Below are 24,827 nucleotides of genomic sequence, written 5' to 3' on the forward strand. Positions count from 1 at the left end.
TCTCTGCAAAAGAAGGATGGCCTTGAACACTTGTTCCCATGAAATGATACTGAATATTTTGATGGAAAAAGGTACTTTTATGAGCTTTTTTTGAAAAGATAAGCTGGGTATTGAAATTTAATATGCACAACCCTATTCTCTCTTGGTATAGGATTTCTTTCTTATATTAATCTTTTCAGACACAAGGTGCAGGTGGAAGCTTGTGCTTTGCATTTGAGAATGCATGCACGGTTCCTAAAGAAGGGAACAGAACCCCATCTCTGGGAATTGATCTCATTATGAGGCTACATGATCATGTTTTTTTTTCTGCTTCACCTCCAAAGTCCTGAATCCTATGCTCTCTGTTGCCCAGTGGTCTTGCACGTAGGTGACCATCACAGACTACATTTACAGTTTAAAAAAAAACTTCCTTTGCAGAAGTTTTTAAGGTAAAGGGTGAACCAGTCTTCTATAAAAGCTATATAAGGCTTGTAAGTGTTCCAAAAGTTGAACTTCAAATCTTTAGCAAATTAAGAAGTTAATGCCAACAGTCTAAAGTCCCACTATGATGATTTGTTTATCTGCCCACACCTCACAGGCAGTAAAATGCTTAAATCCCGAAAGAAACAGTTGGAATTTCTTCCTCATTCATCTCAACAATTCCTGTATTTCTCTGTCTGCAGCTAAAGAGAACCCTACGTTTTCTCTACATATTGCTCCAAGATTACAGGGTTAACTTGGCCTCGAATCCACTACTAACCAAAAGACAGAAAATTAAGAAGCTTAGTGCTGCCATTCTCATTCATTTGCCATTCGCATTCTCTATGAATTGGCAAAGCTCTTTAATCACTGCTGTTCTAAACTAGCTGGGTGTGATACCATGTGAAGACAGTGACTGAAATGCAAAACAAAATGAGCATGGAGAAGTCAAGACCTTGAAGCTAATGCTAAGTTCAAGGGATCAGAGTTCAATTCCTCTTCTTTCTTGTCTTTGGCAGATATTAAGCACCTCACTTCATCTTTGAACTTTGATCTCTCTTGTTAGAGAGGAGGCTAACTTTTCTTTTGCTTAATTTGCATTTATTTCCTCTGCATACTTTTGCAGGTACTACATGTAATAAGCCAGATTCCCCACGAGATCATCATTGTAACTTGCCTGCTTGCTGTGCTTGAATTGGAGATTCGGAAACGCACCTGCTCGATGGCACTTTTTACAAGTGGATCATTAGGACTCACGGAAGGATGAACAACAAACTCTACCTGTTAAAAGCAGAAGAAAATGAACAAGAGGTATTTATGGAGATATCAACTCTTAATCAGCCGCATAAATTATCAGAGATTTAGTTAGTAGCCACAATGGATGAACACTATAAAGTTTTATTAATTCACAGAATATTAACACCTTTGGACTGAAAGACCAATTAGCTCATACTAAGCAAGACACCAGGCTGTTTGGTCTCTATACCAATAAAAACTCAGTGTCATTTGCACAAACCTCTTTTTTTTAAAAAAAAAAATCTGAAATATTTGGAGAATACAAACTTGCAAATATTAAGCTGAAAGGGATAAATGAAAAGCGGTACCTCATAAAGCCAAACTAATAGATATTATTGCTAAAAGTACACACACAATTCAGATTAGCAAGATTTCATGTGTAATCTACAGTAATTGTGCAGAAAGTGATTTTCAATGAACTGTTTCTCTCCCTGCTTCTGATATTTCACGCTCGTTACAATGACAAGTGTGAGCTTTACAACTACAGACTACAAACATTTAAACTACAGACATTTTACTTTCATAAAACTCAGTAACACTGCATTTTTGTTAAAAATACAAGGTAGATCCCATTCTATAAGTCTCAATTCAGAAGCTAACTTATCATTTCTCATACACTCTCTGCTTTCAAAATGAGATTGAATAGAATTGTGCCGTAGCCTGACAGTGCAAGGAGAGACAAACAACAAAACCTCTCGGACAGGATATTCAGAGACTGACCTAGGGACTATTCCTTGGTTTCATGATTATCTGCAGTACAATAATTGAAAGTAACCAGAAACCTGGTTTTCACAGTAGCTCAGTTTGGGATGTGTAACTTACAGGCAGCTCGACTGAGGGTTCTGCTACAAAAAGTAACGTCCTCCCTATATTTCAGTACAAAGGCCCAAAATACTTTGAGAAACCAGAAGGCTGTGAGAAAAGCCGTTTCTGTTGCCAGGGTTTGAGCATGCACCTTTTTACTAATGCCATCTTGGATGACCGTAGTACGATAGAGTCTGAGGAGTCCTTCTCGTGAAAGCTTCTGGACCAGTCGGATGATAGACTTTTTGCAACATTTAGTGGAGACACCTTCTTGCTTCTCTTGATCCATGACCATTTTCTGAAGCCTACAAGATGAAAAAAACCCCTGCATTTTAGCCCAGAAATGCTCCAAACTGCCTAAGCAGTTTGCTTGAGTTTGCTTGAATGAGGCAAATGGATTTTTCCCTACTTCCAGCAATTGCTGCTCATTTTTCCCTTTTGCTGTAGATAACTAGGAACTTAGCCTTAAATTTCAGCTGTATTTTCTCTGTTATTAAATGTACCATTTTCAGGTGAACACCACTGCTCTTATGTCAGCTTCTCTAAGGTGAAGAAAACCTACAGCTTTTCATGACGGATGCAGTTTGTATTTCCATTTGTGAGTTCAATTAAGATTGAGGCAGAAAGAGGTTACTTTGCAGTGTTCAGAGCTCAGAAACTACACATGCACTCACAATACAAATACACATATCCTGTTACTTGAAGCAAGCTCATTTCTTCTCTTGTAGTAGTCTGCAGGAGCATGTTCACACCCTACTCTCTTTATGCCCATTTTCATACACTTCCTCACAAATGCTCCAGGACCTATTTCTGGAGAGCAAATTTTGAAGAGAATAATGAAGGGTATTAAGGAAATGAGACAGTAAAGTGAATGTACACCTGGACTTCAACTTTCAAAAGAATACCACATAATGGCAACTAACAACTATAGTGACAACCATCAAATTTCCCTAGCAGACACCGGAGAGGGGCAGAACTTTCACTAGTAAGGGAGGAACCTATGAATAGCACTAAAGGGGACAGAGCATAGGGGATAGAAGTATCTTTTAAGTCTGCTCTTGGACAAGGCTAGATGAATCAGCAACGAGGCTGGTGCCACAAGATGAAGCTCTAGTTTCACAACACTCTGCAGTTGAACTAGGAGACAGAAAGTTTCAAAATTCTCAAACCAGAGGAGAATAAAGTCATTATTTCTTACTAAATTCTTAGAACATGCAGCCCGGTGTATTTTTACAAGCCAGGATGTTACGCGCTGACATAGAAGATGGAGGGTGTAATCCAATCTGCCACAACAGAATCTTGCGAATTTGGAAGCTGGGACTCAAGGAGAATGCCAGAATTGCCATTTCTCTTTGAAAGTGGATCTTAGAAGTCTGAAAGATTGCTATATCATTCAGGGAAATATTTTTAGTCCCTACAGGAAAAATCATGAGAACACATAAAACCATTCCACATAAAACAGCTAAGAAAAGCAAACTTTCCAGATCCCACTAAAATCCTAGTGACAAATGATGGCTGAGTGACATGAAGAGTCTCTACAATCAATGACAGAATAACACAAGAACAATTTTTGAAAACAAGTAGATACAAAACTTAGGCAGATGAAAGAATCCTCAAGCAGGGAAGTGCTGTACCTTACTATGTGGCTCCGGGCACTGGCATACTGAGAGGAGAAAATAGGTAGATCTCTTAGAGTTGATCTCTGGTCAGCTCTGATCAATATTAATAGAGATCTCTGAATATACTGTTTAAAATTCCACTTGTTTAATTATCTGAGAAGAGCTATAATTGCTTCTAAACACCTGACTAAGTTTTAAGATTCAGTATAACTTTAATCCCTCCCCCTTCCTTGCTGCATTCTCTCCATCATTACAGCACTACTATTAGGGATACAAAAAGCCAACAGCACACAGGGCTCCTGAAGCAGGGCCTGTGCTACCACAGCGCATCGGGTGCCCATAACACTGTTTTTCAGACAGACTCACGTGAACAAGCTTTCAATTAGCCGGAGGTTTCGGACAGCTTCCACGATGAGATTTCGGCGCTTTAGCAGTCTGTAAGTTTCATGAGATCGCTCCACTGCTGTAGCTTTGGAACGCTTTTCCTTCTTTTGGTCACATATCTTCTAGTGCAAAACATAGACAAAAAGATATTTAATATGAACTATTCAGGGTCATCAGCCTAACAGTTGTTTTTCACACAGTTGCACTCTGCCCATTCCATGTTCTGACCCTGGCTGACTTGAGAGTTTTGGCCTAGAGAGCTGGTAGTGGCATTACCATAGTGCTGAGTCCAAGCCAACATGTTCTGTCCCTCAGAAACACTTCATCTCACACTTGTTCTTGCAACAGTGAAGCTACACAATTTTCATGTCAAAGCCCATGAATTCTTCTGGTTTAGGGCAGACAAACCAGATAATACACACCACTTGTAGGCACAGATGGACATTAGGTGATGACACATATTAAGTAAATATGGGGAAATTGTAAAACACTAGAGAACTAACCCAGAATGATGTAGTGGGTGTCTACTTTCCTATCTGCTGGAATAATTTTCACTTGCCTACAACGTTGACAGAATATGAATGTGTCTTGAAATAAAATTAAGTTAAAAAACAAACAAAAAAAACCAATCCCATAAACAAATACAAAAGCTATAGTTGGAATCTTGTTGCAAATATACACAACTTAGCTCAGATAGCCATACCCAAAAGAAAATACTAAGACCCATGGTCTTACCTTAGGGTCTTCAAGTCTGACCTCCTCAACCACAGCCACATCTCCATCTTCATCAATGGAATGAGCACAGGTAGAAAAACTGGACTCCTGCTTTAGAGTTTCCAAAGTAGAATTCTCCCCCAAAGAGGTGTCTGCTTGTTCATCAGATTCTTCAACAATTTGAGGGGAAGGCAGCTTCTTCCCCACAGACTTCACAGCCGTTGGCTTTAAGCCTGGTTTAAGAACAAAGGGCCTTGTAATTGTTCTGCTCTCACAGTTTCTGCAAATGTACAGCTCTCTATAAAAGGCCTTCCCCCACTCTCACAGGTAACTGTATACTTTATAGCATTTTCACATATTCTTCTACCATGCTGGAAGCAGCGGTTTGATTGTGAGTGACTGAATTGTCAAAAAGTAAAGCTTTTAAAAAAGCTAACTCTGGAAATGTGGTTTTCAAAAATGTGCTCTCTGCATGCAGAAGCCTCTTCAGAGGCAGACTTACATTACCAAGAGGGGACAGATTAGCTTATTCAGAAACTGCTGTCTGAAGAAAGTAGGGTTTCTGTCAGAAAGACTTTCAAATTATGCCAGAAACCTGAGGGGAACTCTTCTGGCTCAGAGCAGAACTGAGAACTGATATAATATTACTCCCAAGACAATATACTTAAGGTATGGAGATTTGTTCTCTCTTCCCCTGGAGTGCACCAAAGAAGTGGTAGGAACATGCAAATAGCTAAACTAAACCATGATATCCTCCTTGAAATACGTTCCCAAAAGGCTGTCAGCTTTTACATTGTGACATTCCAAATAACTCAAGAGAGAGATGAAGCAATTAGCTTCAGGAGACAAGACATTTTTGTTACAATATGCTTAGGTGAGTAAGGTTGTAGATCAAGTCGTCCCAAGGCTACTGCTGCTTCAAAAGTATCACAGAATCACAGAATCACAGAATTTCTAGGTTGGAAGAGACCTCAAGGTCATCGAGTCCAACCTCCAACCTAACACTAACAGCCCTCCACTAAACCATATCCCTAAGCTCTACATCTAAGCGTCTTTTGAAGACTTCCAGGGATGGTGACTCCACCACTTCCCTGGGCAGCCTGTTCCAGTAGTTAGTTACCATCTTAGCTAATATCAGACAAGAAGTCAGTATGAATTCATGTATAGTCATCTCACTTGAAGGTTTGTATCAAATACATTTGTCCATGTACTGATGCAAACTACAGAGCTATACATATCCAACTGAAAAAACTATAACTCAAACTATACATATCCAACTGAAAAACTAAAAAAACAAAAAAACAAAACCAAAAAAACCCACACTACTAAATGAGGAAGATTTTTTATATTTGAATAAAAAATGTTAGTTTACTTGTCTGTCAGCTCCCATTCTATTTCCTGCACGAAAGATGACAGTTACATTTTCTCCAAACCTTAAAATCATGATCTACCTTTAACTGGTGTTGACTGTTGGGTACCATCTTGGAGATTTGATTTCATCAGAGAACCTGAAGTGGCCTTCTGACCTTTTCCTCTCTTCTTGCCATATTTCACTTCTTCTTCATTGTCAGAGTCTGAAACCAAAGTGTCATCTTCTCCAGGAAATGCATCTTCTACAGGGGTAGAATCTTCTGGCACTAGAGACAAAGTAACTGTAGCTAACTGCTCACTTCTAGCCTTCTCTCTCTCAAACTGACGATTTAAATCACTCTCATCTGCAAAACTATATGAAACATACTTTGTTGTCCTTTGCCGTCCTTCATCCTCCATAAAACCCTAAGAAAAGAATTGGAACATTACTTTATTACCTTACTTTTCCATTCTTGCAGTCTGGTCTCCAGCATCAACAGTGAGAAAATTTTCTTACTGCTCTCTGCTCATATATAAAGACATTATTATCTTTTTTTTTTCTAAATAACTAAATTGTTGGCTAACCTTAGCATACAGAAATCAAAATAAATACTCTGCATGAAAAAATAAGTAAGTCTGTATTACCTGCATACTAGAATGAAATGCCTATAATATAGTGGATGTATAAAAGTCTAAGGAAGAATAAACTACATGCATTTAGCACTGAAATAAAATATTTCAGAACTTTTTTCTGTGGTGTAGAGATTACTAAAGTGAATTAGACTTAAGTAGAACTGCTTCTACACTGAATAGTATAAAACATCTAGAAACTTAAAGACTTAGCTATCAATGAGGGAAGACAACTTCTTCACAGTTTATTTAGATAAAATACGTTTAGACATTCCTGTGGCCTATATAGTTCATTTGTTTTTAATTCTACTGAACTTTTTACCAAACAAGATCTTAGTAAACAATTCTCTATTGAAGTAAGATGGCAATTATCCTGCCCTTGTGGAAAGGGGTGGGCGGGTGCATATGAAAGAAGACAGTTTAATTTGTTCATCTCTAAGTCATAAGCCTATTGAAAAAATACTGAAATATTTGGAAATAAAGATATTAACCACCATAACCTCTACAAAAGAATGTTTTGTTGTTGTTTGTTTTGTTTTGTTTTGTTTTTTCAGCATGTAATGCTGCTTTCAAAATGCATGTAGATTTGTTTTAAGTTACGGAACATCTCTGATACGATCATTCAGAAAAGGCTACAAGAGAAGACAATTTTGCAAAACATCCGTTGTCTTATAAAGATGAACTAAAAGGGCTATTTTGAGTTGAGAAACATTTATGTTCATTTCCATAAAATACCAGAACATGCAGATTCCCAAATGCCAGTAGGTCACTTGTGTTACCACCAATTACAGTGAGTGTGCTTTAGTGGTTGAGGTGTGTTTCTCTGCCTTGGCTTTTTTTTGGAGCGTAGACCTGCTTCATACTGCTGGGAACAGTGTTGATCTGGAATGATCACCGGAATGTGCATTCAATACGGACAGCAAATCTGGGGCAAGGTGCATTTTTTCCCCAGTCTTGATTACATCCAGTCACAAACCAGCATACAATACTTGTACATCTGGGTCAGCGAACTATTAAGTGTTAGGGCAGCTAACCAGAAAGCAATAAAGAAAAGATTCTAGAAGAGCAGTTATGATACATTCTAACAACTAGGCCTAGATATAAGACTATAGTAGGTTAAAATTTTAACTGAACACTTTTTGAACACTTCTCTTATATATCTTTTCCTCAACTGAAGTCTATTTTTTCAACTTTATCATAATTCTTTCACTGTCAACTCTCAAACCCCTACAGTTTCTATTGTTTGAGGTTAACAATATTATAACGTATTACCACAGTAACCAGAATCGCATTTTCAGTTTCAGTAAGTATCAGTATTATTTTATTTTAACCTTACCTTGACAACTTTGTACCTTTCCAGGAGACGACAGAGCATCCTTGCTTCTAGCTTCCCCACATTCATAGCCATCCGAATTTCGGCCTGAGAAATACCTTTTGTTCCTCTACTTTCAACTGTTTCAGAAAGAAAAACCAAAAAATATCTCAGGAAAACAATCTGAATGAATTGTATGCACATATATCTGTATATATATGCTCGTATTTGTTCTAAATAACTGTTACAAAGTCAAACTTGTCTCAAAAGCTATGTGATTTTGAACCATATGCCAGAACATAAACCTTAATATTCACCACTGACAATTAAATAAATTTTCAAAGACATACATAAGATAGCCAAATGCTGTCATAAAACAGGATTTGATGGAAAGCAGCAGCCCAGAAGAATTAGGTTTAAAACTTATAGTTTTATATTAAAATGAAGTGAATCCTGCACCTGATGGCTTTCTACAGTCAGATATTCATTCTCCATTATGAAAGGCAAAGGAGTAGGAGAAGGAGAAAGAACATTGTTTTCTTCATCACCTTTTCTTATCCCACAGCGTTTCCCATGGTGTTTTATTTTGGTGATACTGAATAGTTGATAAGCTTACAGGGATGGCAGCAATGGATATGAAGCCCAGTCAAAAGACAGCAATGACTGCTGTTACAAAGGAGGAAAAAAGGCCACTAGTCTTCCCTGAAACATGATTATGGAAAAATAGATTCTGTTGTTTAAATTATGAAAAAAGCCAAAATGAAAAGCACATCAGTTTAAATTTAAAAACAACAATAAAAACAACAACAAAAACACATGAACTGCATTTAACTCTCCTTAAAGGCAAAATGGCTTGTAAAGTATTTAAAACGTATTGGCTCCTTCCAGCACATATATAAGCAAGACAAGAAAAGATGAACTAGTAGGGAAAACACATTAAGCTATAAGTTTTTAACATGTTCATTTTTTCTTAATTTTAATAACTAACTGACATTTTGAATCAAGGGAATCTTGTTAAGTATTCAGCACTATGTTCTTGTCAGAGATGAAGCCTGACATGCAAGACTCAAGAGTTGTTTTGCACAAGACAGTCTCAAGCCAAAACTGTGACAAGGAAGTCCCAGCTCTGATCAACCCCAGCGTGCTTTACCTCAAAGACTCTTGACTGTCCAAATGGTTGACACAACAGGTAAGAGAACAGTATTTTCTTATCCATAGAAAACTGAGATAAAGAGATTAAATGACTGCCCAGCCACCTACAGGAAGCTTACAGCTCTAGTCTAATCTGAACAAGAAGCCCATCTTTTCCTGGAAAATTAACACTTGGATACATAGAATGCAATCAGAACTTAGAAAAAATAATAAAAAAATACCACAATACCTCTCTCTCATACATATAAAGAGTAAGAGGGCAATCTGAAAAATCTTTAGCATATTATATTCATGATGCTTTAATACCCTTCACACATAGCACTGTAACTTAGCTTACTATGAAGTTAAGAATCCTTATGCACTCCAGAATTAAGCAAGTCAAAGAAACATTTTGTTAATCTTTGTAACAGATAAGCCATCCCCCACACACAAATCTCTCAATACATCACCTACTTATCTCATAAGCCTGGGTGAGCATATCCCTTTCACAAACAATATCCACAGGCTGGACAACTTTTGTGATCATCTCTTCTTCATCATCATCATGATAATCTTCCATTTTCTTCCGAAATTCTTTTAGTAATTTAAGGCAACGGACCATGACATCAGTACCTGTGAACATGAATGTTGTAACAACTCTAAACAAAATGCAAGTTGCATGTGCGTGTGTACAGGTTTAAACTATGTTGTTTCCCCAGGAAGCATGGTAAAAGTAGTACAATGGGGAAGAAAAGACTTAAGACAATTGCTTATTTCTAGGAAAGGTTTTCAATAGCTCTTCCCTATATATATATATATAGGGATCTGTCAAAATAATGACTAGCAGAATTTTTGAGATGTTCCAAACATTCATGTCTATGTCAACATTAGGTCTGCTCAATGCAGTGACTTAAGAATGGAATGGAAAACACTGCAATAATAGTAAAAATTCCAATAGTACAAATAAATCTGTGAAATGTGTTTCCTGATATGCTGATCCACAGAATTACAACTTCAGAAGACAAATCTGACTGTGAGATCACTCACTGGGTATAAGAAATCTCCTTACTTTTCCGTCCCTACAGACTCAGAACTTTTTTTTTTTTTTTTTACTTTCTACAAATGCAAATTACATGATTAACATTCATGTATACAAATACAGAAGGAAGCATACACCAACTACCTAGCATCCTAGAAAATGATCACACAGAACAGTCCTACCCCACCCAGTAGTCTCTTAGAGCCTAACTAAAACGTACAGTTACTTTCTACAGTTCCATTATGACTGAGAAGAACGGATTCTTCTCCATCCATGTCTGCAGATCCTATAGATGATGTCAGTCACATTAAGGAAGCTCTACGTGCAACTATTTGTGAGAAACTAAGCTTGTAGATTTCTTGTCCGAAGACATCTTCTAACCTAATCTGCTCCTAGGGAATGGGTAAGTTTGTGAACACACATGGTGTATTGTAACGATATGCAATGAAAATCGAGACACAAAATCTAAGGTTGTTGTATATGAGGACAGAACACACTGCTATCCAGAAGACACTTGGCATACAATTCAGTCCCACATCTTAACATGTTACTGTGTACTAGCTGTGCTGTAGTAATCCTCTACCTGCTTTAGCCTTCTGGGATTTCATAGAAGAGTGGGGACAAATGACTTCAGGACAGCTTTAACAGCTCTGCTCTTTGATATAATGATGATCCACTATTACCAAAGCCATTCAGCTACTGCTGAACCATTTAAGAGACCAATGTTTAAGATAAACTAGAAATAGATTACTGTACAACACCAGCTTATCAAGTGCAGCAATTCAGTAGCTACTGCACAAGTAGCCAATTAACCCTGCAGCAGTGAGTGGGAACATCTACAGCCATCACTACTCCTCTTGCAGAGCCCTGCTGTCATAAATGCCAGGTGAAAGCTTTAGCTGAAATCATTAAGGTTTCAGTTAATGAATTTTATCTTATGTTTATATATGATGACTTACTGAAGCCTAGCTGACTTGAAGTTAATCCACTGTAGCTTACTCATGTGACTGAGCTCCAGGCCAGATGATCCCATATTTCCTCATCTGAATTCTTTCCCTGTCAGATTCTGCTTTGGATAAAGTTCTGACATTCTGGTAGGGCTGTATGCACTGTTATCACAACCTCTGTGTTTTTACAGCCCATCAATTTTCACTTGAAGCCATATTTGAAAACATACAAACAAAATCAAAATCTTTTTTACTTTAGCTCTTGCTGCCCAGTAATGTGCTTCCCATAGCAGATGCTGTGGCTTTGTCCTGAACATGTCCTGCATATTTCTATCTGCTTTCCTTTGTAACTCTGGAGATTAAAGTATCTTGAACTCTTATGAAAATCAGCTATTATTAAATCATCCTAGTTTAATACCTAGTGTCTTTAATGCATTTTTGTGGATAAAAGCATTTAGCTTTTATGCCGATAACTTGAATGATAATTTCATCTTAAAGATTCACCAGGTGGCATTTTTCATAGCAAAACATTAAATAGTAAATGCAGCTGCTGCTGTCTCAATTTGTGACAACAGATAAATCACCTACTGCCTTGTGTGCTGCCACCACATTTATAGATATGAACTCTCTTTTCTTCTAAGCAAATACTTTGGAAGTTAGATATTTTATTACCAATAACAAACTCTATTGTCCAATACTATTTAGTCTCTCCACTCTTGTTTGCAAATATCTTGAGCTTACTAGAACATCTCTGACACAATTCATTATGAGAAAAGCACAACAAACAAACAAACATGGTGCAATACTGCCCAAAAAAAATACTGCTACAGGATGACAATATGACACCTTCCAGAGAAACTTTGCATTCTGATGACTTCCAGCAAAAATCATAACTTCCAGCAGAAGTCATAACTAAAACGGCCCGTTTCTGTAGCATGGTAGTTAATCGTGGCGTCATTTGCTTTATATATTTAACTGCCAATCTGAAAAGGCAGCAGACTGCTCATCATCCCTATACTCTGTATTGACTTCAACAGTCTGAACAGGAGTCATGATTCACTTGAACTGCTTATATTGAACCTGCCTTCACCCAAGATGTGTACAGTACCTATTTCTTACAAAGCTGGAACAAATGATTAACTCAAACATCTGCAGTGTTCTAACTCTATTAACACACTTCTCTGAAAATATGTCTTTGTAATTATGTACTTAAGCAACTTTTAATTTAAGATTTGAATCTTATAAAAAGATTGGCATCAGTGTAATTACACAGAAAGAAAGCAAAAATATTGTTCTATTTACCTTTCTTTGTCTTGTAGGGCCCTCCATTGGGGTGTATCTCTTGTAATGGGATGGATATTACCTTGGCTAGGCCAGCATTCATCATATATTGGTAAAGACGTTTGAAAGTTCTCTCACAAAGACCCTAACACAAAGAGAAACGGTAAAAGGAATTGTGAGCCAAAACTCTGCCTTTCAGGAAGTCCACAGAACTACCTATTCATCTTCAAAAAGAAAAAACACAAACATCAATGGAAGACCAAGGAGTTCTCTAATTCAATGACCTTTGCTATTACAAGTCTCTATCCTCTAGGTGATTAGCAAAGACATTCATACTGCCTGTTTTTAAAACACAGTATTTTGGGGCAGGATATCAAGGAAGAATCTTAAAAGCCCATCAGTGAAGACACAGGCAGAGCTTCAGGGGCTTCTGCAGTATGTTCCATCCCTCCAGCTCTATCCTCCAAATAAGCAGCAGCAACCACCTACAAGTATTACACAACAGTATCTATTGACTGTATGTGGAAAAAAAGTCTGGCGCTGTGACAAAATTTTTCTAAAGCTGCGGGTGGAATAGAACTCCTTGATTAAAGCAAGCAATGACATTAACTTGATCTAGAGCAATATGACAATTATATTTTCTTCCCTTTTTTCTAATTCAATAAACTAGCAGGTTTTTAAGATCCTTCTTTTGATATCCTACCTCAAAATGTGGTAGCAACTTTAAAAATGGAAGTATGAAGAAGTGCCTTTGATACTAATCAATTATATTCTATGTAAGAAAGAATTTGAAAGAGAATAATGGATCTCACCAATTCTTCCCTCAAGTTTCCTAATGTTTCCATATGGTTTGAACGAGCACTTAGCATGCTTGAGAGCTTCTCCATCAGGATATCGTATTTACTCCTCCTAATCGAGAAAAGAGAATATTTGACATTTCAGCATGCATGTAACTTTGTAAGCACAAATTATACCTTTCTAAAATGTTAATTATTAGAGAAGGTACACTGAAGTGTTCTTAGATTGTTTTAGAACTTAGAGCTTTCTTTTCCTTTTGTGAATAGCAGGTGAGAGAATTTGTCACTAAGAGACCCCAAGTGAGGGAACATAAGTAAGTCCAAGCTGTTGCTTCATTGGAAATTCACAGGCATGAGTTCTGACTGTAAACAAAATGGGAAAACAAAAATGTATTAAAAGTATGTTTGAAGTGAGAACACTAAAAATTAACAGAATGATGTGAGCTACAATGAGAAGAGAGAGGCTCATAGCAGGCAGGTGATAGGCACTAGAACACCCTCTTGTTCGCACTTCCAAGAGCAGTCCAGCATCTGGAAGATGAGTTAATAAATAAATTGTGATTTTCTTTAAAGAGATCGAGACTACAAACTTTCAGCGTTGTAAAAGGCCACAGCCTACCCAGGAGATCTTTTGAACACTCCAGCGGCACATACCTATCAACATGAAAGCGAGTCAGAAGTAAAAGAATGGAGTGTTGCTGTGCTCCACTTGGTAGTCTTATCACATGAGACTGCATTGTTATGAGACCATTTCTGTCCAATACTCTTCGGTGATAATGAATTTTTCCAGCATCCACTCTGAAGAAAAGATAACAAGATATGTATAAGCACAGGATCTTCTGCAAACAAATACTAAGTATCCAGTATTCAAACAGCCTTCACCTAAATTACCCACAGTCTTGGTCATACATTATGCTAATTTACAAAGTGACGATCTCAAAATTAAGAAGTACCAAAATTTAGATAGCCTGTGAAATTAATTGTACAAAGTATTTTCTATCACTCTGAACAAGGCAAAAGCTTTACAGAGAATAAGCAGAAAACAAATGAGAGAAGCTATACAATATGAGACTGTTTGGGAGTTCAGTTTCAAGTGTTTCAGAACCCTGGAAGAGATGCACCATTTTGCAAAATACCATAGAGATACGTTTTTTATAACCTTCCTCTGAATTATGTGCTAAAAAACAAGCTTTAGGATTAAATGCAAGAAAAATAATTTATTACTGGTATCACATGGAAGCATGATAAGACTTGGCAGTGATGTGATCGTGCTTCTAGATACCTAATGCAAGCAGTGAATGTTCTCTCAATAATGATTTTCCTAGAATGTTAACTGTCCATTACTACAGAGAACTTATAGTATGGTCTAGGTATTCTATCACTTCTTCCTTGAAACAGAGCACCCTGGTCACTGACTGATCATTTTAGCATTTTTCCTTAATAATCTCCCTCAAACATCAAGCTCTAGCAAATGCTTAATCTTTCCAGTTCTCTACAGTATATTCAGTCCTCTGAGAACTGAAATACTTTAAAGCCTGTGCACAGACAATCTCTGGTTCCATGAGAAAATAGCAGGAAGTATAATGAGCTCTACGAAGAGACCAGTACCTTCTGTAATACAGGCTCCATGAGACAAATGCTCTTGTTAGCAAGTATGAGACACTACCAATAAAGATATGAGTTTAATTGACACATAGGAATACAGAAACATGTAAGTAGTCAGTAGAAACTTACTCACTTCAATTTAATTGATATATCAAAATATAAACTTACTTAAAAGCTCCGCTGTGCAGATCCCTCTGAAGCTCTCCTTGCCACCTAGCACGACCTAAACGCTCCAAAATGCAGTAGGAGAAGTCCGGGAGCTTTAGGTCAGGATCCCCCTCCCAGCCTATCAAAGCTCTGTAACGCTGGTCCTGGGAGGCAACGATGACCAGTTTCTCTCCCCATCTAACAGAAAGGAAAAGAGCAAAAGTTCATTAGAGCCATAAGAAGAGCTGAATCACTTTTCCCCACAAACATCCCATTTCCATAGATTTGCACAAACTTGGTTACAGGAGTAGAGTTTTAAAATCAAGTTTAAACCCTTTTAGTGCCAGGTCGCAGGATCTCACTCACTTTTCAACAGCTTCTGTGTAAGTATAACAGGGCTGCAGATCCTTCCTCCTCACTTGATCAGTGATATCCACTCTCTCCTTAAAATACCGGCAGGAACCCTGTATGCCATCCTTATTATCCAAAACCATGTGGACAGGGTAAATGTCATCCAGCGGCACCGGATCCCTTTTGGTTTCGAGTATTCCCGTCTCCAGGTCTATTTCTTCATACCTGCCAAAAAGCAGCCGGCGTTTACCCAAACCGGGGGGGAACCCAGGGCTCCTGCGGGAGCTCTGGGGGACGGTGCCCGGAGGGAAGGGGACAGCGGGGCGGGACGGGGGGGTGACAGCGGGGCTGGAGGAAGCCGGGGGGGACAGAGGAGGCCAGGAGGGGTGGAGGAGGCCGGGGTCTCCTCACCGGTCGTGCAGGCGGAGCGGCGGCCGCGCCCTCGGCAAGAGGTAGAAGCTGACGGCGGGCTGGGCGCTGAGCGCGGCCCACAGCAGCTGCTGCGTGGCGGGCTCCAGCGGCAGCGGGAACGGGGGCGAGCGGGTCCCCAGGCGGTGCCACAGCGCGCTCAGCGTGACGCCGTCCAGGCCCTCCAGGGCCACCTCGTCCAGCAGCGCCCACAGCGCCTCCATGCTCCGCTCCGCGCCGCTTCCGGCACCCGGCGGCGCCACAGAAATGACGCCGCCGCCCTGCGCCGGTAACCGGGGAAACGGAGAAACAGGGAAACGGGGAAACAACAGGGCTGCGGCCTAGCGCGGCGCGCCTCGGCCCCGGCTCGCCCAGGCTGCCTCAGGCGCTGGCTCCGCGGGGCTGAGGGGGCGCGGGGCGGCCGCGCCTGGCTCCCGGCCCCCTGCTCGGAGAGGGGACGGAGGGAGCCGGTGGCGTTTGGGGGGCAACTAGGGGCGAGCGCAGGGGACCGGGGGCGAGCTGAGGGGCCGGGGGGACGCGGCGGGGATGTTGGGCACGGAGCTGGCTGGAGGTGACGAGCTTCAGCTTGTCGCCGTGTAGGAGGACGCCCTGCCGCAGCCTGTGGCAGCAATTCTGGGCTGCTCAGTGGGAAAAAGTTTGTGTTTCCTGAAAGGCAGGCAAGGTAAAACCTTTGATTAAACGCTTTAAATGTATCCAGGCTCCCAAGTTTTAGATCAAATAGCTGGCACGAGTGGTGCCCCTTCAGGAAAACTCTCCCATAGCTGGGCCTCGGGTGTGGCCTTCGCAATTGTGCCTCAGCATCTCTCCGCTCGGCAGCTCTCAGATTAAACACTGGTTGTACCCTCTGCCTTCCCCTTTTAGTATTTTGAGGCTCTTCAGTAGATTGTGAAGGGCTCTGAAAAAGTAATGAAAATTCTGTTCTTCAGGAAACTTGCTTGTTACACTGACTGCATTGTGTGCTGTTGAATGAGGAGCTGATTTCAGTTTACAGCGTTCATGGTTACTGAGGGTGCAAAACCAGTAACAGTCTACAGTAAATTACTTCTCTTCTTAAATGTGGCAATTCTATATTCATTTCAGCTTAACACTAAGGATATGGTGACTGACTTTGATGAAAAACATGATGAATATTTAGTATCCCTTCAGCAGAGAAACCGGTAAGAGACAAAATTGATATCACTATTGAGTATGTAATTTCTGTTGTGTGCTATGTAATATTGTGTCTAAAATCAGCAGTGGTGAATATTAGTTTAAAAACTTGTTTGTATTGTGAGGCCTGGTTTTCTGTGTCTTAAAGCATTCCAGTAGTTCTCTTCCCTTTGTTTTCCAAGTCCTTATTTTTGGAGGAGACTGTGGTGATATTTTTCCAGCATACCTTAAAATAAGATACAGCTTGGAGCTGACAGTCTTTGCCAGAGTAATGGCTTGCTGCAAGTGGACTTAATAAGTGCTCGGCACAAAGGAGAGGCTCCTGCTGGCAGCCAGTAGCACTGAGTTGGCCAAATTGAAGGCTGTGTGCTCTAAGAGCAGCCAGGGATTTATCTGGGGGTTACTGACCTAGGGCGACCCTAACACCTTCGGTTGGGGAACAGGACTTGAGCAAAGTAAAAACTTTGAGGCAGACCCTGTTACACAGGGTAAGCAGACTTGTGAAGCACTGCTCCGCAGGGTGGGATTGGTTGCCCATTGCTGAGTAAAATTTCAAAGCATGCAGAATGCTTTGAGCTGCAGTGCAAGTGGGATGTAGTTTTTGACCTGGATGAGCAGATCTCTGGGTGGTTTAGGGCTTGGGCTGCTTGTGAATGTTACCCTGCAGGATGGAGAAATGCTTTTGGAGCAGCCGATGGAGAGGCGATGGCCTATAATGGCCTGAACCTGCCAGTTTCACAAATGAAAACCTGCATGAAGGGACAAGATTTGGCATTTGTTAGAGATATATAAGCAAATTGCTGAATTGTTTGTGTAGGCACAAGGCCTGATGTTTGTAATAAGTCCTCAGATTGTTAGGATACTAGCTCCAATAATATAGCCTGCTGGACACAGGATGGTGTGTGTACTAGATACATGTTCAGACTCTGCTCATGTTAACCCCTCTAGCCTCATCTGCTGTGACAATGCAGGAAACCTGGTTCTTGCGTATCTGGAAGCTCAGTTTTATTTTTAGCATTTGTAAACACATGTTGGAATGTGCAACTTTTAATGAGAATGGTGAACGGCCAAGAATTCTTAACATGAGTTAGGAATACTCAGTCAGAAGGTTATGTTTTTTGGTTAGGATGTTGTGTTAGGCCAAGGGTTATGTCAGCCTTGTTTTTTTTTTTTCACAGAGAGAACCTGAAAAAACAACAACAACAACAACACACACACACACACACCAAAAAAAAAAAAAAGTTCCATCAGCTGACTTTGAATAAATGTCTTTACAGGCAGGTGTCATCTCTGGCCATGGAGATGACTGGATTCTCAGTCAATGACTGAGAATAGTGAAGACTGAGAGCGAAACTAATAGTTACATCTTATGATGAATGCATGTTTATTATAATAGAAGAGAATATGTTCTTGGCCCAGAGTGATGCTCTGCTGACAGTGTCTCTGACTGTATCCAAAAGGACGGGAGCAATCTTTTCCTGTAGAGACCCTAACTCCAGGGCTGGATTCCATCTCCTCTGACCTGATCGTAGCGAAATGTATGGTATCTTTCTCTACTGGAGTGGTGTTAGAATCTTCAGAGCTATGAAATTTCAATCTCACATGCATTTTACAGATTCCTCTGAACTCCTGTGTTATAAGCCAGTTGCATTGCAGCTGTTGATTTATTCTGGCAGAAAACAAAACCAACAAAAAAAATCCACCCTCCACAACAAATAGTAAGGTTTGTACACAGCAGATTTAGAGAACTTAGTAAATTTTCAGTACTGCTGACATACTCATTGCAGTGTCTACTTATTAATGCAGAATTATTTCACCAAATTGTTAATTCTTAAAATATAGTATCTTTTTGGTAGCAGGAAGTAGTTTAAAAATTCAAAACTTCTCATTAGCAGTGTCAGTCTATGCATAGTTATGAATATTTGTAACTCATGTTATTTAAAAACTTGTGTGGATTTCTATCATAATATGTTTATAGACATTTAACTTACTATAAGTTCATCTTCTCTACACTTAAAAAAATCAAAGCCAAACAAATGAACAGTAGATTTTATTCTTTTGAAGTTTTAATGATTTTAAAGTTCTAGTATCTCTAACTACACTATTGACTTGGGGCTTTCCCCCTCAAGTTTTGAAACAAAAATAGTACTTTCTTTTTTTCTTGAAAAGAGCTCGACCATTTTAAGATTTCCAGAATTCTAAACAAAACTCTCTCAAGTTCTCAAGAAGAAAATTTCAGTAGAAAAAATGCCAAATGGAAAAAAAAATGATGTGGAATGATAAACAGTATAGAAAAATCTAAGAAGTGAAACACGTGGTTGAACTTTGTGTCACAGGGTGTCAGTACTCATACAAGCATTAAAGAACAGGAATCGGTGATGGAAGCTGTATTCTGAAATTGTTACTTGAGGTACAAACTTTTCTTTTTAAATTATTTTTGTGACACTGTGCCTTTGTATTTATTGCCAATATGATCATCTGTATATGTATTGTATAGGGATGAGTTATTATCCTTTCTACTTTAGGCTACTGAGGCATTTAAAAAGAAAGGATCCTACACAAATCAAACTGGAACAGTTAGAGCAAGGATTTTCTCTGTATATAAATGGAGCTAATTCAGAGCTGAGAAATTACCACAAAAAATTCAACTCACATGGCTACCTCAAAAATGAGACACAGACCGCCAGGACAAATGGTAAGTTACATCAGAGTTTTATAGAGGTTGCAGCCTCAAAAATTTTAAATATTTGCTCATCAGAGCTGTAATTCAGTCAGTGCAGTTACCTGTCAGGCTGTGCGAATGAGGCAGCAGTGTTCAAGAACAGTGGAATGAAATTCCGTACTGCTTTCATCAGAGTACTTATTAAGCCAGTTGAATGTTACAAGGGGTCTCTGCAACACCCTATCAATTGCTCGGTTAATCCCTAATTAATTCCCATGTTTAATTTCCCCATCTCTCCACTTTTTAAAGTTATAACTAAAACTAGAAGATTAGAAATATATATAAATTGCAGTGTAAAATAATTATATACCTTTGTCTCATACATAACACTCTTCGTAAGTTTTAAGATATGATAGACTTCAGTATTGTCTGGTTTCCTGCAGACAAATGGCATTTGATTAGAGAGACTATAATCAAATTATAGACTTAAATTTTGTTCAAGTTATCATAGTCCTCTTAAAAAGACAGCTAATCTTTACTTAAATATTTGAAGTAAAGAAAATTTGCCGTTTTCTTCCTGTGGTTAGCTGGCTTTATTTGAAAAGTGAAATTTTATTTCTCGTTTAAGTCAGTCTGTCATAGAGAGCAATGTAGTAGTAGGAATAATTTTGCATGCATGAAGTTATAAAGAGGGAGCTTAGTGGCTTTCTAATCCATTTAGCTTAATGAAAATAAATGATTCCCTAAATCCCAATGTAAAGCATTTTACCAGCCTTCGTCTGTTATCCTCATACTTGCAACCTGTCTCACAGAGTGTATCTTCTTAATCTGTTGCTGTACAGATAGTGTCTGCTAAGCTTTTTTTCCCTAAAAAATTAAGACAAATATTTAAAAGTAATGCTTAATATGAACATTTATGATTTAAAGTTTATTAATCTCAGCAGTACCCAAAGCTAATTTTTTTTTGTTCTAGCCATAACTCCAGCCTTCATCTCTTTCTTTTTTTTTTCCCCCCTCCCTTCTACAATGGGTACATGTTACTTGTTTTTCAAATTTAAGTGAGTTCAGGCTTGTTCTATCAGTCTGTTCTATTGTTTCTTGCAAGTCGTAAAGCATGGGGTTGGGGAATGAGATTGTTACCTGTCTTTTCCCTTAGTTTTGCTGTTTTCTATAAGAAAGTAAGAGATTGCGTGTAAAGTTGCAAAAAGCTTCATGTTCTTGAATATCGGAAAAGAGGAAATTCTGTGCTTTCGTCATACTGGAGTGATATACTTTTAAGTAGCTGAAGGTGTGTAAACCAACATCTTTGACTTTTTGGTCAAAAAGCTGTGTGGAGCTGTTATGGCAGTAGCTGTAACAGAACTTTGTGAAGAGAAGTTTTCTCTTCAAGTTCTGCTGTGCAGTTGTTATCTCTAAGCCTAACCACGGTGTGTGTGTGTGTGTTTTGTTTCATTGTGGTTGCTTATTGCCCCTTGATTCAGTTCAAGTAGAATATTTAGCTTGTCTTTGGGATTTAAGATACTTTTAAGGACTTAAGTGGCAGTCTGTGTTCCCTTCCTCAAATCCATCAGCTTTGAGACAGTGGCATTGTCTCTGTAGAAGAGAACTCAGTGTTTTGCTGTTTCCTAGCTATCCAATATTCTTTTCTTAAACATATGCAGCTGCAGTGAAAAATACCAACTAAATCATCCTGTCATTTTTCTTCTACCATTTGATTTTACCAGTAGAGTCGAATGTGGGCGTTATTGGTGATCTATATAAAATTCTTGCCTGGAGGTAGTATTTTAGCAATTCTGTAGTCTGTTTCATTTTTAGGCATTTCTTCTCAATGATTGAACATTATTTTACTCTCAGAAATGATTTCTGGCTAAGATACAGTGCTGAATTTTCTTCCCTATCTATCCCCAGTAAGAATTATTGCATCATTTATTACTTCTAGAACATCCATCTATCAGATTAGTCTTTTCTAAAAAATTAAGAATGTGTGATGCTTAATAGTACAGAAAGGACTCCACACTTCCTGAAAGCGTCGTCATAAATCTCTTTGGGCTATTTTCTTTGTCTGTGTTTCCTAGAAATAATTAATGATAATAGTGATTGACACACACATGCTTAGGCTTGATAAATAAATTAAAGTAGATGATGGGCTTATAATATGTAGAGTCGGGAAGCTGGTCTCCACGTACACTGTCATTTATATGGGTGTGTAATCCAGACAGTTTTACAACCAAGTCTGTACTTTCAGTGAATGTTGATGTAGTCAAAGAGATTTCTTAAGGGCAGCGTGGGGTCTCCTTGTATTATGACTAATATTTTAGTGGTGTCCTACTCAGTCCTTGGCTACTAGAATAGGCACTGTCAGCTTGAGTCTCCAAAGATACTCCTACTAGGGAATGACAACAGTGGACCTATTTTGTGTGCTGAAACAGGTAATAGTTTGTATTCATATTCTATCCATCCCATGGGAAGAATGTTTTTGCCTCCGTTGCAAACATCTCTTTAGTGTAGGTGACTCAGTTGCATCATCTTCTACTTGGGTTTTGAACTACTGTACTTTAGTGGCTTGGATTTGGTCACAGGAATCCATCACAAAATACTCAATTCTGAGAACCAAATACTCAGCACTGGTGGCATGAGTCCTACCCTGTCCCCTTTTCTTACTTACGCTTGTACCATACATGATGACCTTCTGGGCACTTGCTTAGAAAATAAGGATTGCTTAGGAACTGAATGGTAAAAGTGTTTCCACTTTTGTCCAAAGCAGTGACCAAATCAGACCATGCTTCTAGCATTGTAATCTCAGGACAGATCACCCTTGGTGCCTGAGGAGCCCCAAAGCAGTCAGCCCCAATGCTGATGACTGCGAGGTATAGTTGGAGTTATTTAGGATTAGCCTAACAGAGTAACAGGAGCTATAGTTGGAAGGGATGTTTTACAAGACAAGATGTCAGGTATCTTATTTCCTCCCTGGAACAATCCATTCCCTTTCTTCTCTGCCCTGTTTCAGGCCTCTGTGAGTGAATAAGTACTTTGTGTAGAGGCAACAGAACAAGCCTTTGTTCATCTTGCTCTGTAGTTTTATGATCACTCGAAATTGACCTAAGCCTGCATTGTTGTACTAAGAATGGTACTACCTCTTGCTGTTCTCTCCTACATGCTTGTGCTAGCGTTTGTACAATTGTGGACAACCAGAAAGTACAAGTGACTAAATTAAAAGTAATCTTTGTTTTCTATTCTTCCTCAGTTAAATCTTGCTGATAAATTTTCTGAATGGTTCACTGCACAGGTGCAATGTAGGGTTGCCCAACCCAAAAAAGAAAATGTGGCGTTGAGAGTTGGGAATGAAGAACCTAATCTAATTTTGAAGTAAATCCTGCTTTGAATGAAAGGTTGGACTAGGTGACCTCTAGAGGTCCCTTCCAATGTAAATCTTCTTGTGATTCTATGACCTTGGTAGGAATGCTGCTTCTTCTATTGGTTGTGCCAGTTTCTGCTGGCTTAAGATGACCACTCAATTATGGCTTAAAGAAGACAGGTTTTGCATCAGCTATTTTTCTCCACTGAAAAGAAATGGAAGCTGTAAATCTGTCTTGGACATAGGAAATGAGATGCCTTTATTTAGGATTGTACTGAGAGTGTTGATGATGTCCTTGCTCTGTTGAGGATGCTGATGTGACCTGCAAGATGTGCATCTTTGTGTCTCAGTAAAAGCATCTTTTAAAAAATCCATTGCTGTGCTGTAAGTTGGGACTATTTCCAGAACAGGGACCTTTTGTTCTGCTTGACCATACAAAGAATTTTCACCAAAGTTTTGATACCAACTCTCCCTCACCTTAGAAATGAAGGAAAATGATTGTTTTTCCTTTGTGTCTGACTTGTCCATGAAGAATGCTTCTCTGCACAGTATGTTAAATGTCCAATACATTGTGTTTAATCTGCCAGTACCTCAGTACGTTGTCTTAGTTTGAGAGTAAATGTACATACAAAATCCCTTTGTAAACCCAGCACAACATCTGTTCTTCATCAGGGCCCTGTCTATCAAAGTCTGCCTTCACCTTCACTTTACCATATACCCAGCTAGGAGCAGGAATGGTGTGCACACCTGTGCTAGAACAAATTTCTGTACTTCATATCAGTGAATGTGGGGCTGTGCATGCTGTTGTGCTAACATAGTTTTAGGCAATTTATTCTCTTGAATATGTGTGAGGGTGATTTATCCCCAAAGAGATTCAAAACTCTTGCTACTAGTACATAACTAGCCAGTATTTGAAGTGGAATGCCTTTTCAGTTGTTAATGTTATTCTCATATCAAAGATACATTCTTCACTCTTCATCTGGGGGGAAAAATAATGTGAAATAAAGTATGTATCCTCGAATATTGTATTTCTGCTTCCCATCTTCTAATTCTTCTTAGCAGCCCAGCTAAAAGCGAGTGAGTTGCAAGAACGCAGCACACAGACTGCACCAAGCAAAATACAACGCAAAGGATGGCTTCAGGTAAGAAGCAGTTTGAAGTAATGCATCTTTGAACTAATTCTTACATCACAAATAATTTTGTGGGAAATTGATTGCAATTAGTGGAGGGTTGGCAGTTTATATGCTTTGAGATTCTCATAGAATCAGAAACTTGGTTTAGTATGGATACTGGGTGACAACATGAAATGATACTCTGACCAGTTTTGTGTCTTCTTTGAAGCCTAAAGTGACAAATCTCATTGGTTTGGGTTCAGTGACATCCTTTACAAGACACTTTAGTATCTCACTTAAAGGATGACTACTCCTCACCTACTCAGCCTGTCCTTCTCAAAGAGCCTCTCTCCATGACAGTACTCCAGCTGTGGTGGGATATGGTTCATACATCTCTGACCCTGGTGACATTGTAGCCTGTAACTGGACACACACCTGTAATTCTTTCTGTTTGTTCTCCATTAGCACAGTGACATTTCAGAGAGGCACTTATGTGTGCAAATTCACCAGAGCAGGCTTGAGGGCTTTCCCCGGGAGGTTATTCTGCCAGCACTTCTGTACGTGCCTGTGCTTTAAGCGATTCCACTTCAGCTGTTCTGTTGATTGCTATATCTCTACTCTTATCATTTTTTCACTTGTTGAGGTGAGAAAGTGAACCCCAATGGGAATTGGGTTTGGTTCCAAACAAATGATGTGTGCTGGGCGTGACTATGATGTGTACTCCAGGGACTGCAGCAGGTATGGAGTTCGACTGG

General features: G+C 39.2%; 2 protein-coding genes across 6 annotated transcripts in view; one reads left to right on the forward strand and one right to left on the reverse strand.

The window, feature by feature from the left end:
- GTF3C1 (general transcription factor IIIC subunit 1) overlaps nucleotides 1-15,997 on the reverse strand; it is a gene marked incomplete at its 5' end in the record, with an annotated part of 41,716 nt that extends 25,719 nt beyond the window's left edge. The window contains 13 exons of one of the 3 annotated variants that reach the window (XM_082772828.1): nucleotides 1,136-1,239; nucleotides 2,210-2,363; nucleotides 4,044-4,180; nucleotides 4,797-5,008; nucleotides 6,227-6,551; nucleotides 8,092-8,207; nucleotides 9,673-9,831; nucleotides 12,487-12,610; nucleotides 13,278-13,374; nucleotides 13,917-14,060; nucleotides 15,036-15,212; nucleotides 15,381-15,590; nucleotides 15,777-15,997. In XM_082772828.1, coding sequence (XP_082628954.1) covers nucleotides 1,136-1,239; nucleotides 2,210-2,363; nucleotides 4,044-4,180; nucleotides 4,797-5,008; nucleotides 6,227-6,551; nucleotides 8,092-8,207; nucleotides 9,673-9,831; nucleotides 12,487-12,610; nucleotides 13,278-13,374; nucleotides 13,917-14,060; nucleotides 15,036-15,212; nucleotides 15,381-15,590; nucleotides 15,777-15,997 — 2,180 coding nt within the window. Of the gene's footprint in view, nucleotides 1-1,135; nucleotides 1,240-2,209; nucleotides 2,364-4,043; nucleotides 4,184-4,796; nucleotides 5,009-6,226; nucleotides 6,552-8,091; nucleotides 8,208-8,615; nucleotides 8,701-9,672; nucleotides 9,832-12,486; nucleotides 12,611-13,277; nucleotides 13,375-13,916; nucleotides 14,061-15,035; nucleotides 15,213-15,380; nucleotides 15,591-15,776 lie in introns of those variants that run through there. The other 2 variants (XM_082772827.1, XM_082772829.1) reach the window with 2 other exon arrangements.
- Nucleotides 15,998-16,006: 9 nt separating this feature from the next.
- KATNIP (katanin interacting protein) overlaps nucleotides 16,007-24,827 on the forward strand; it is a 72,658-nt gene continuing 63,837 nt past the window's right edge. Inside the window, exons 1-4 of one of the 3 annotated variants that reach the window (XM_082772831.1) lie at nucleotides 16,007-16,062; nucleotides 16,875-16,951; nucleotides 19,469-19,638; nucleotides 24,020-24,102. In XM_082772831.1, coding sequence (XP_082628957.1) covers nucleotides 16,890-16,951; nucleotides 19,469-19,638; nucleotides 24,020-24,102 — 315 coding nt within the window. In that variant the 5' untranslated portion in view covers nucleotides 16,007-16,062; nucleotides 16,875-16,889. Of the gene's footprint in view, nucleotides 16,063-16,244; nucleotides 16,456-16,874; nucleotides 16,952-19,468; nucleotides 19,639-24,019; nucleotides 24,103-24,827 lie in introns of those variants that run through there. The other 2 variants (XM_082772830.1, XM_082772832.1) reach the window with 2 other exon arrangements.

Source organism: Aythya marila, assembly GCF_965140915.1.
Source record: "Aythya marila genome assembly, chromosome: 15".
Classification (NCBI taxonomy): domain Eukaryota; kingdom Metazoa; phylum Chordata; class Aves; order Anseriformes; family Anatidae; genus Aythya; species Aythya marila.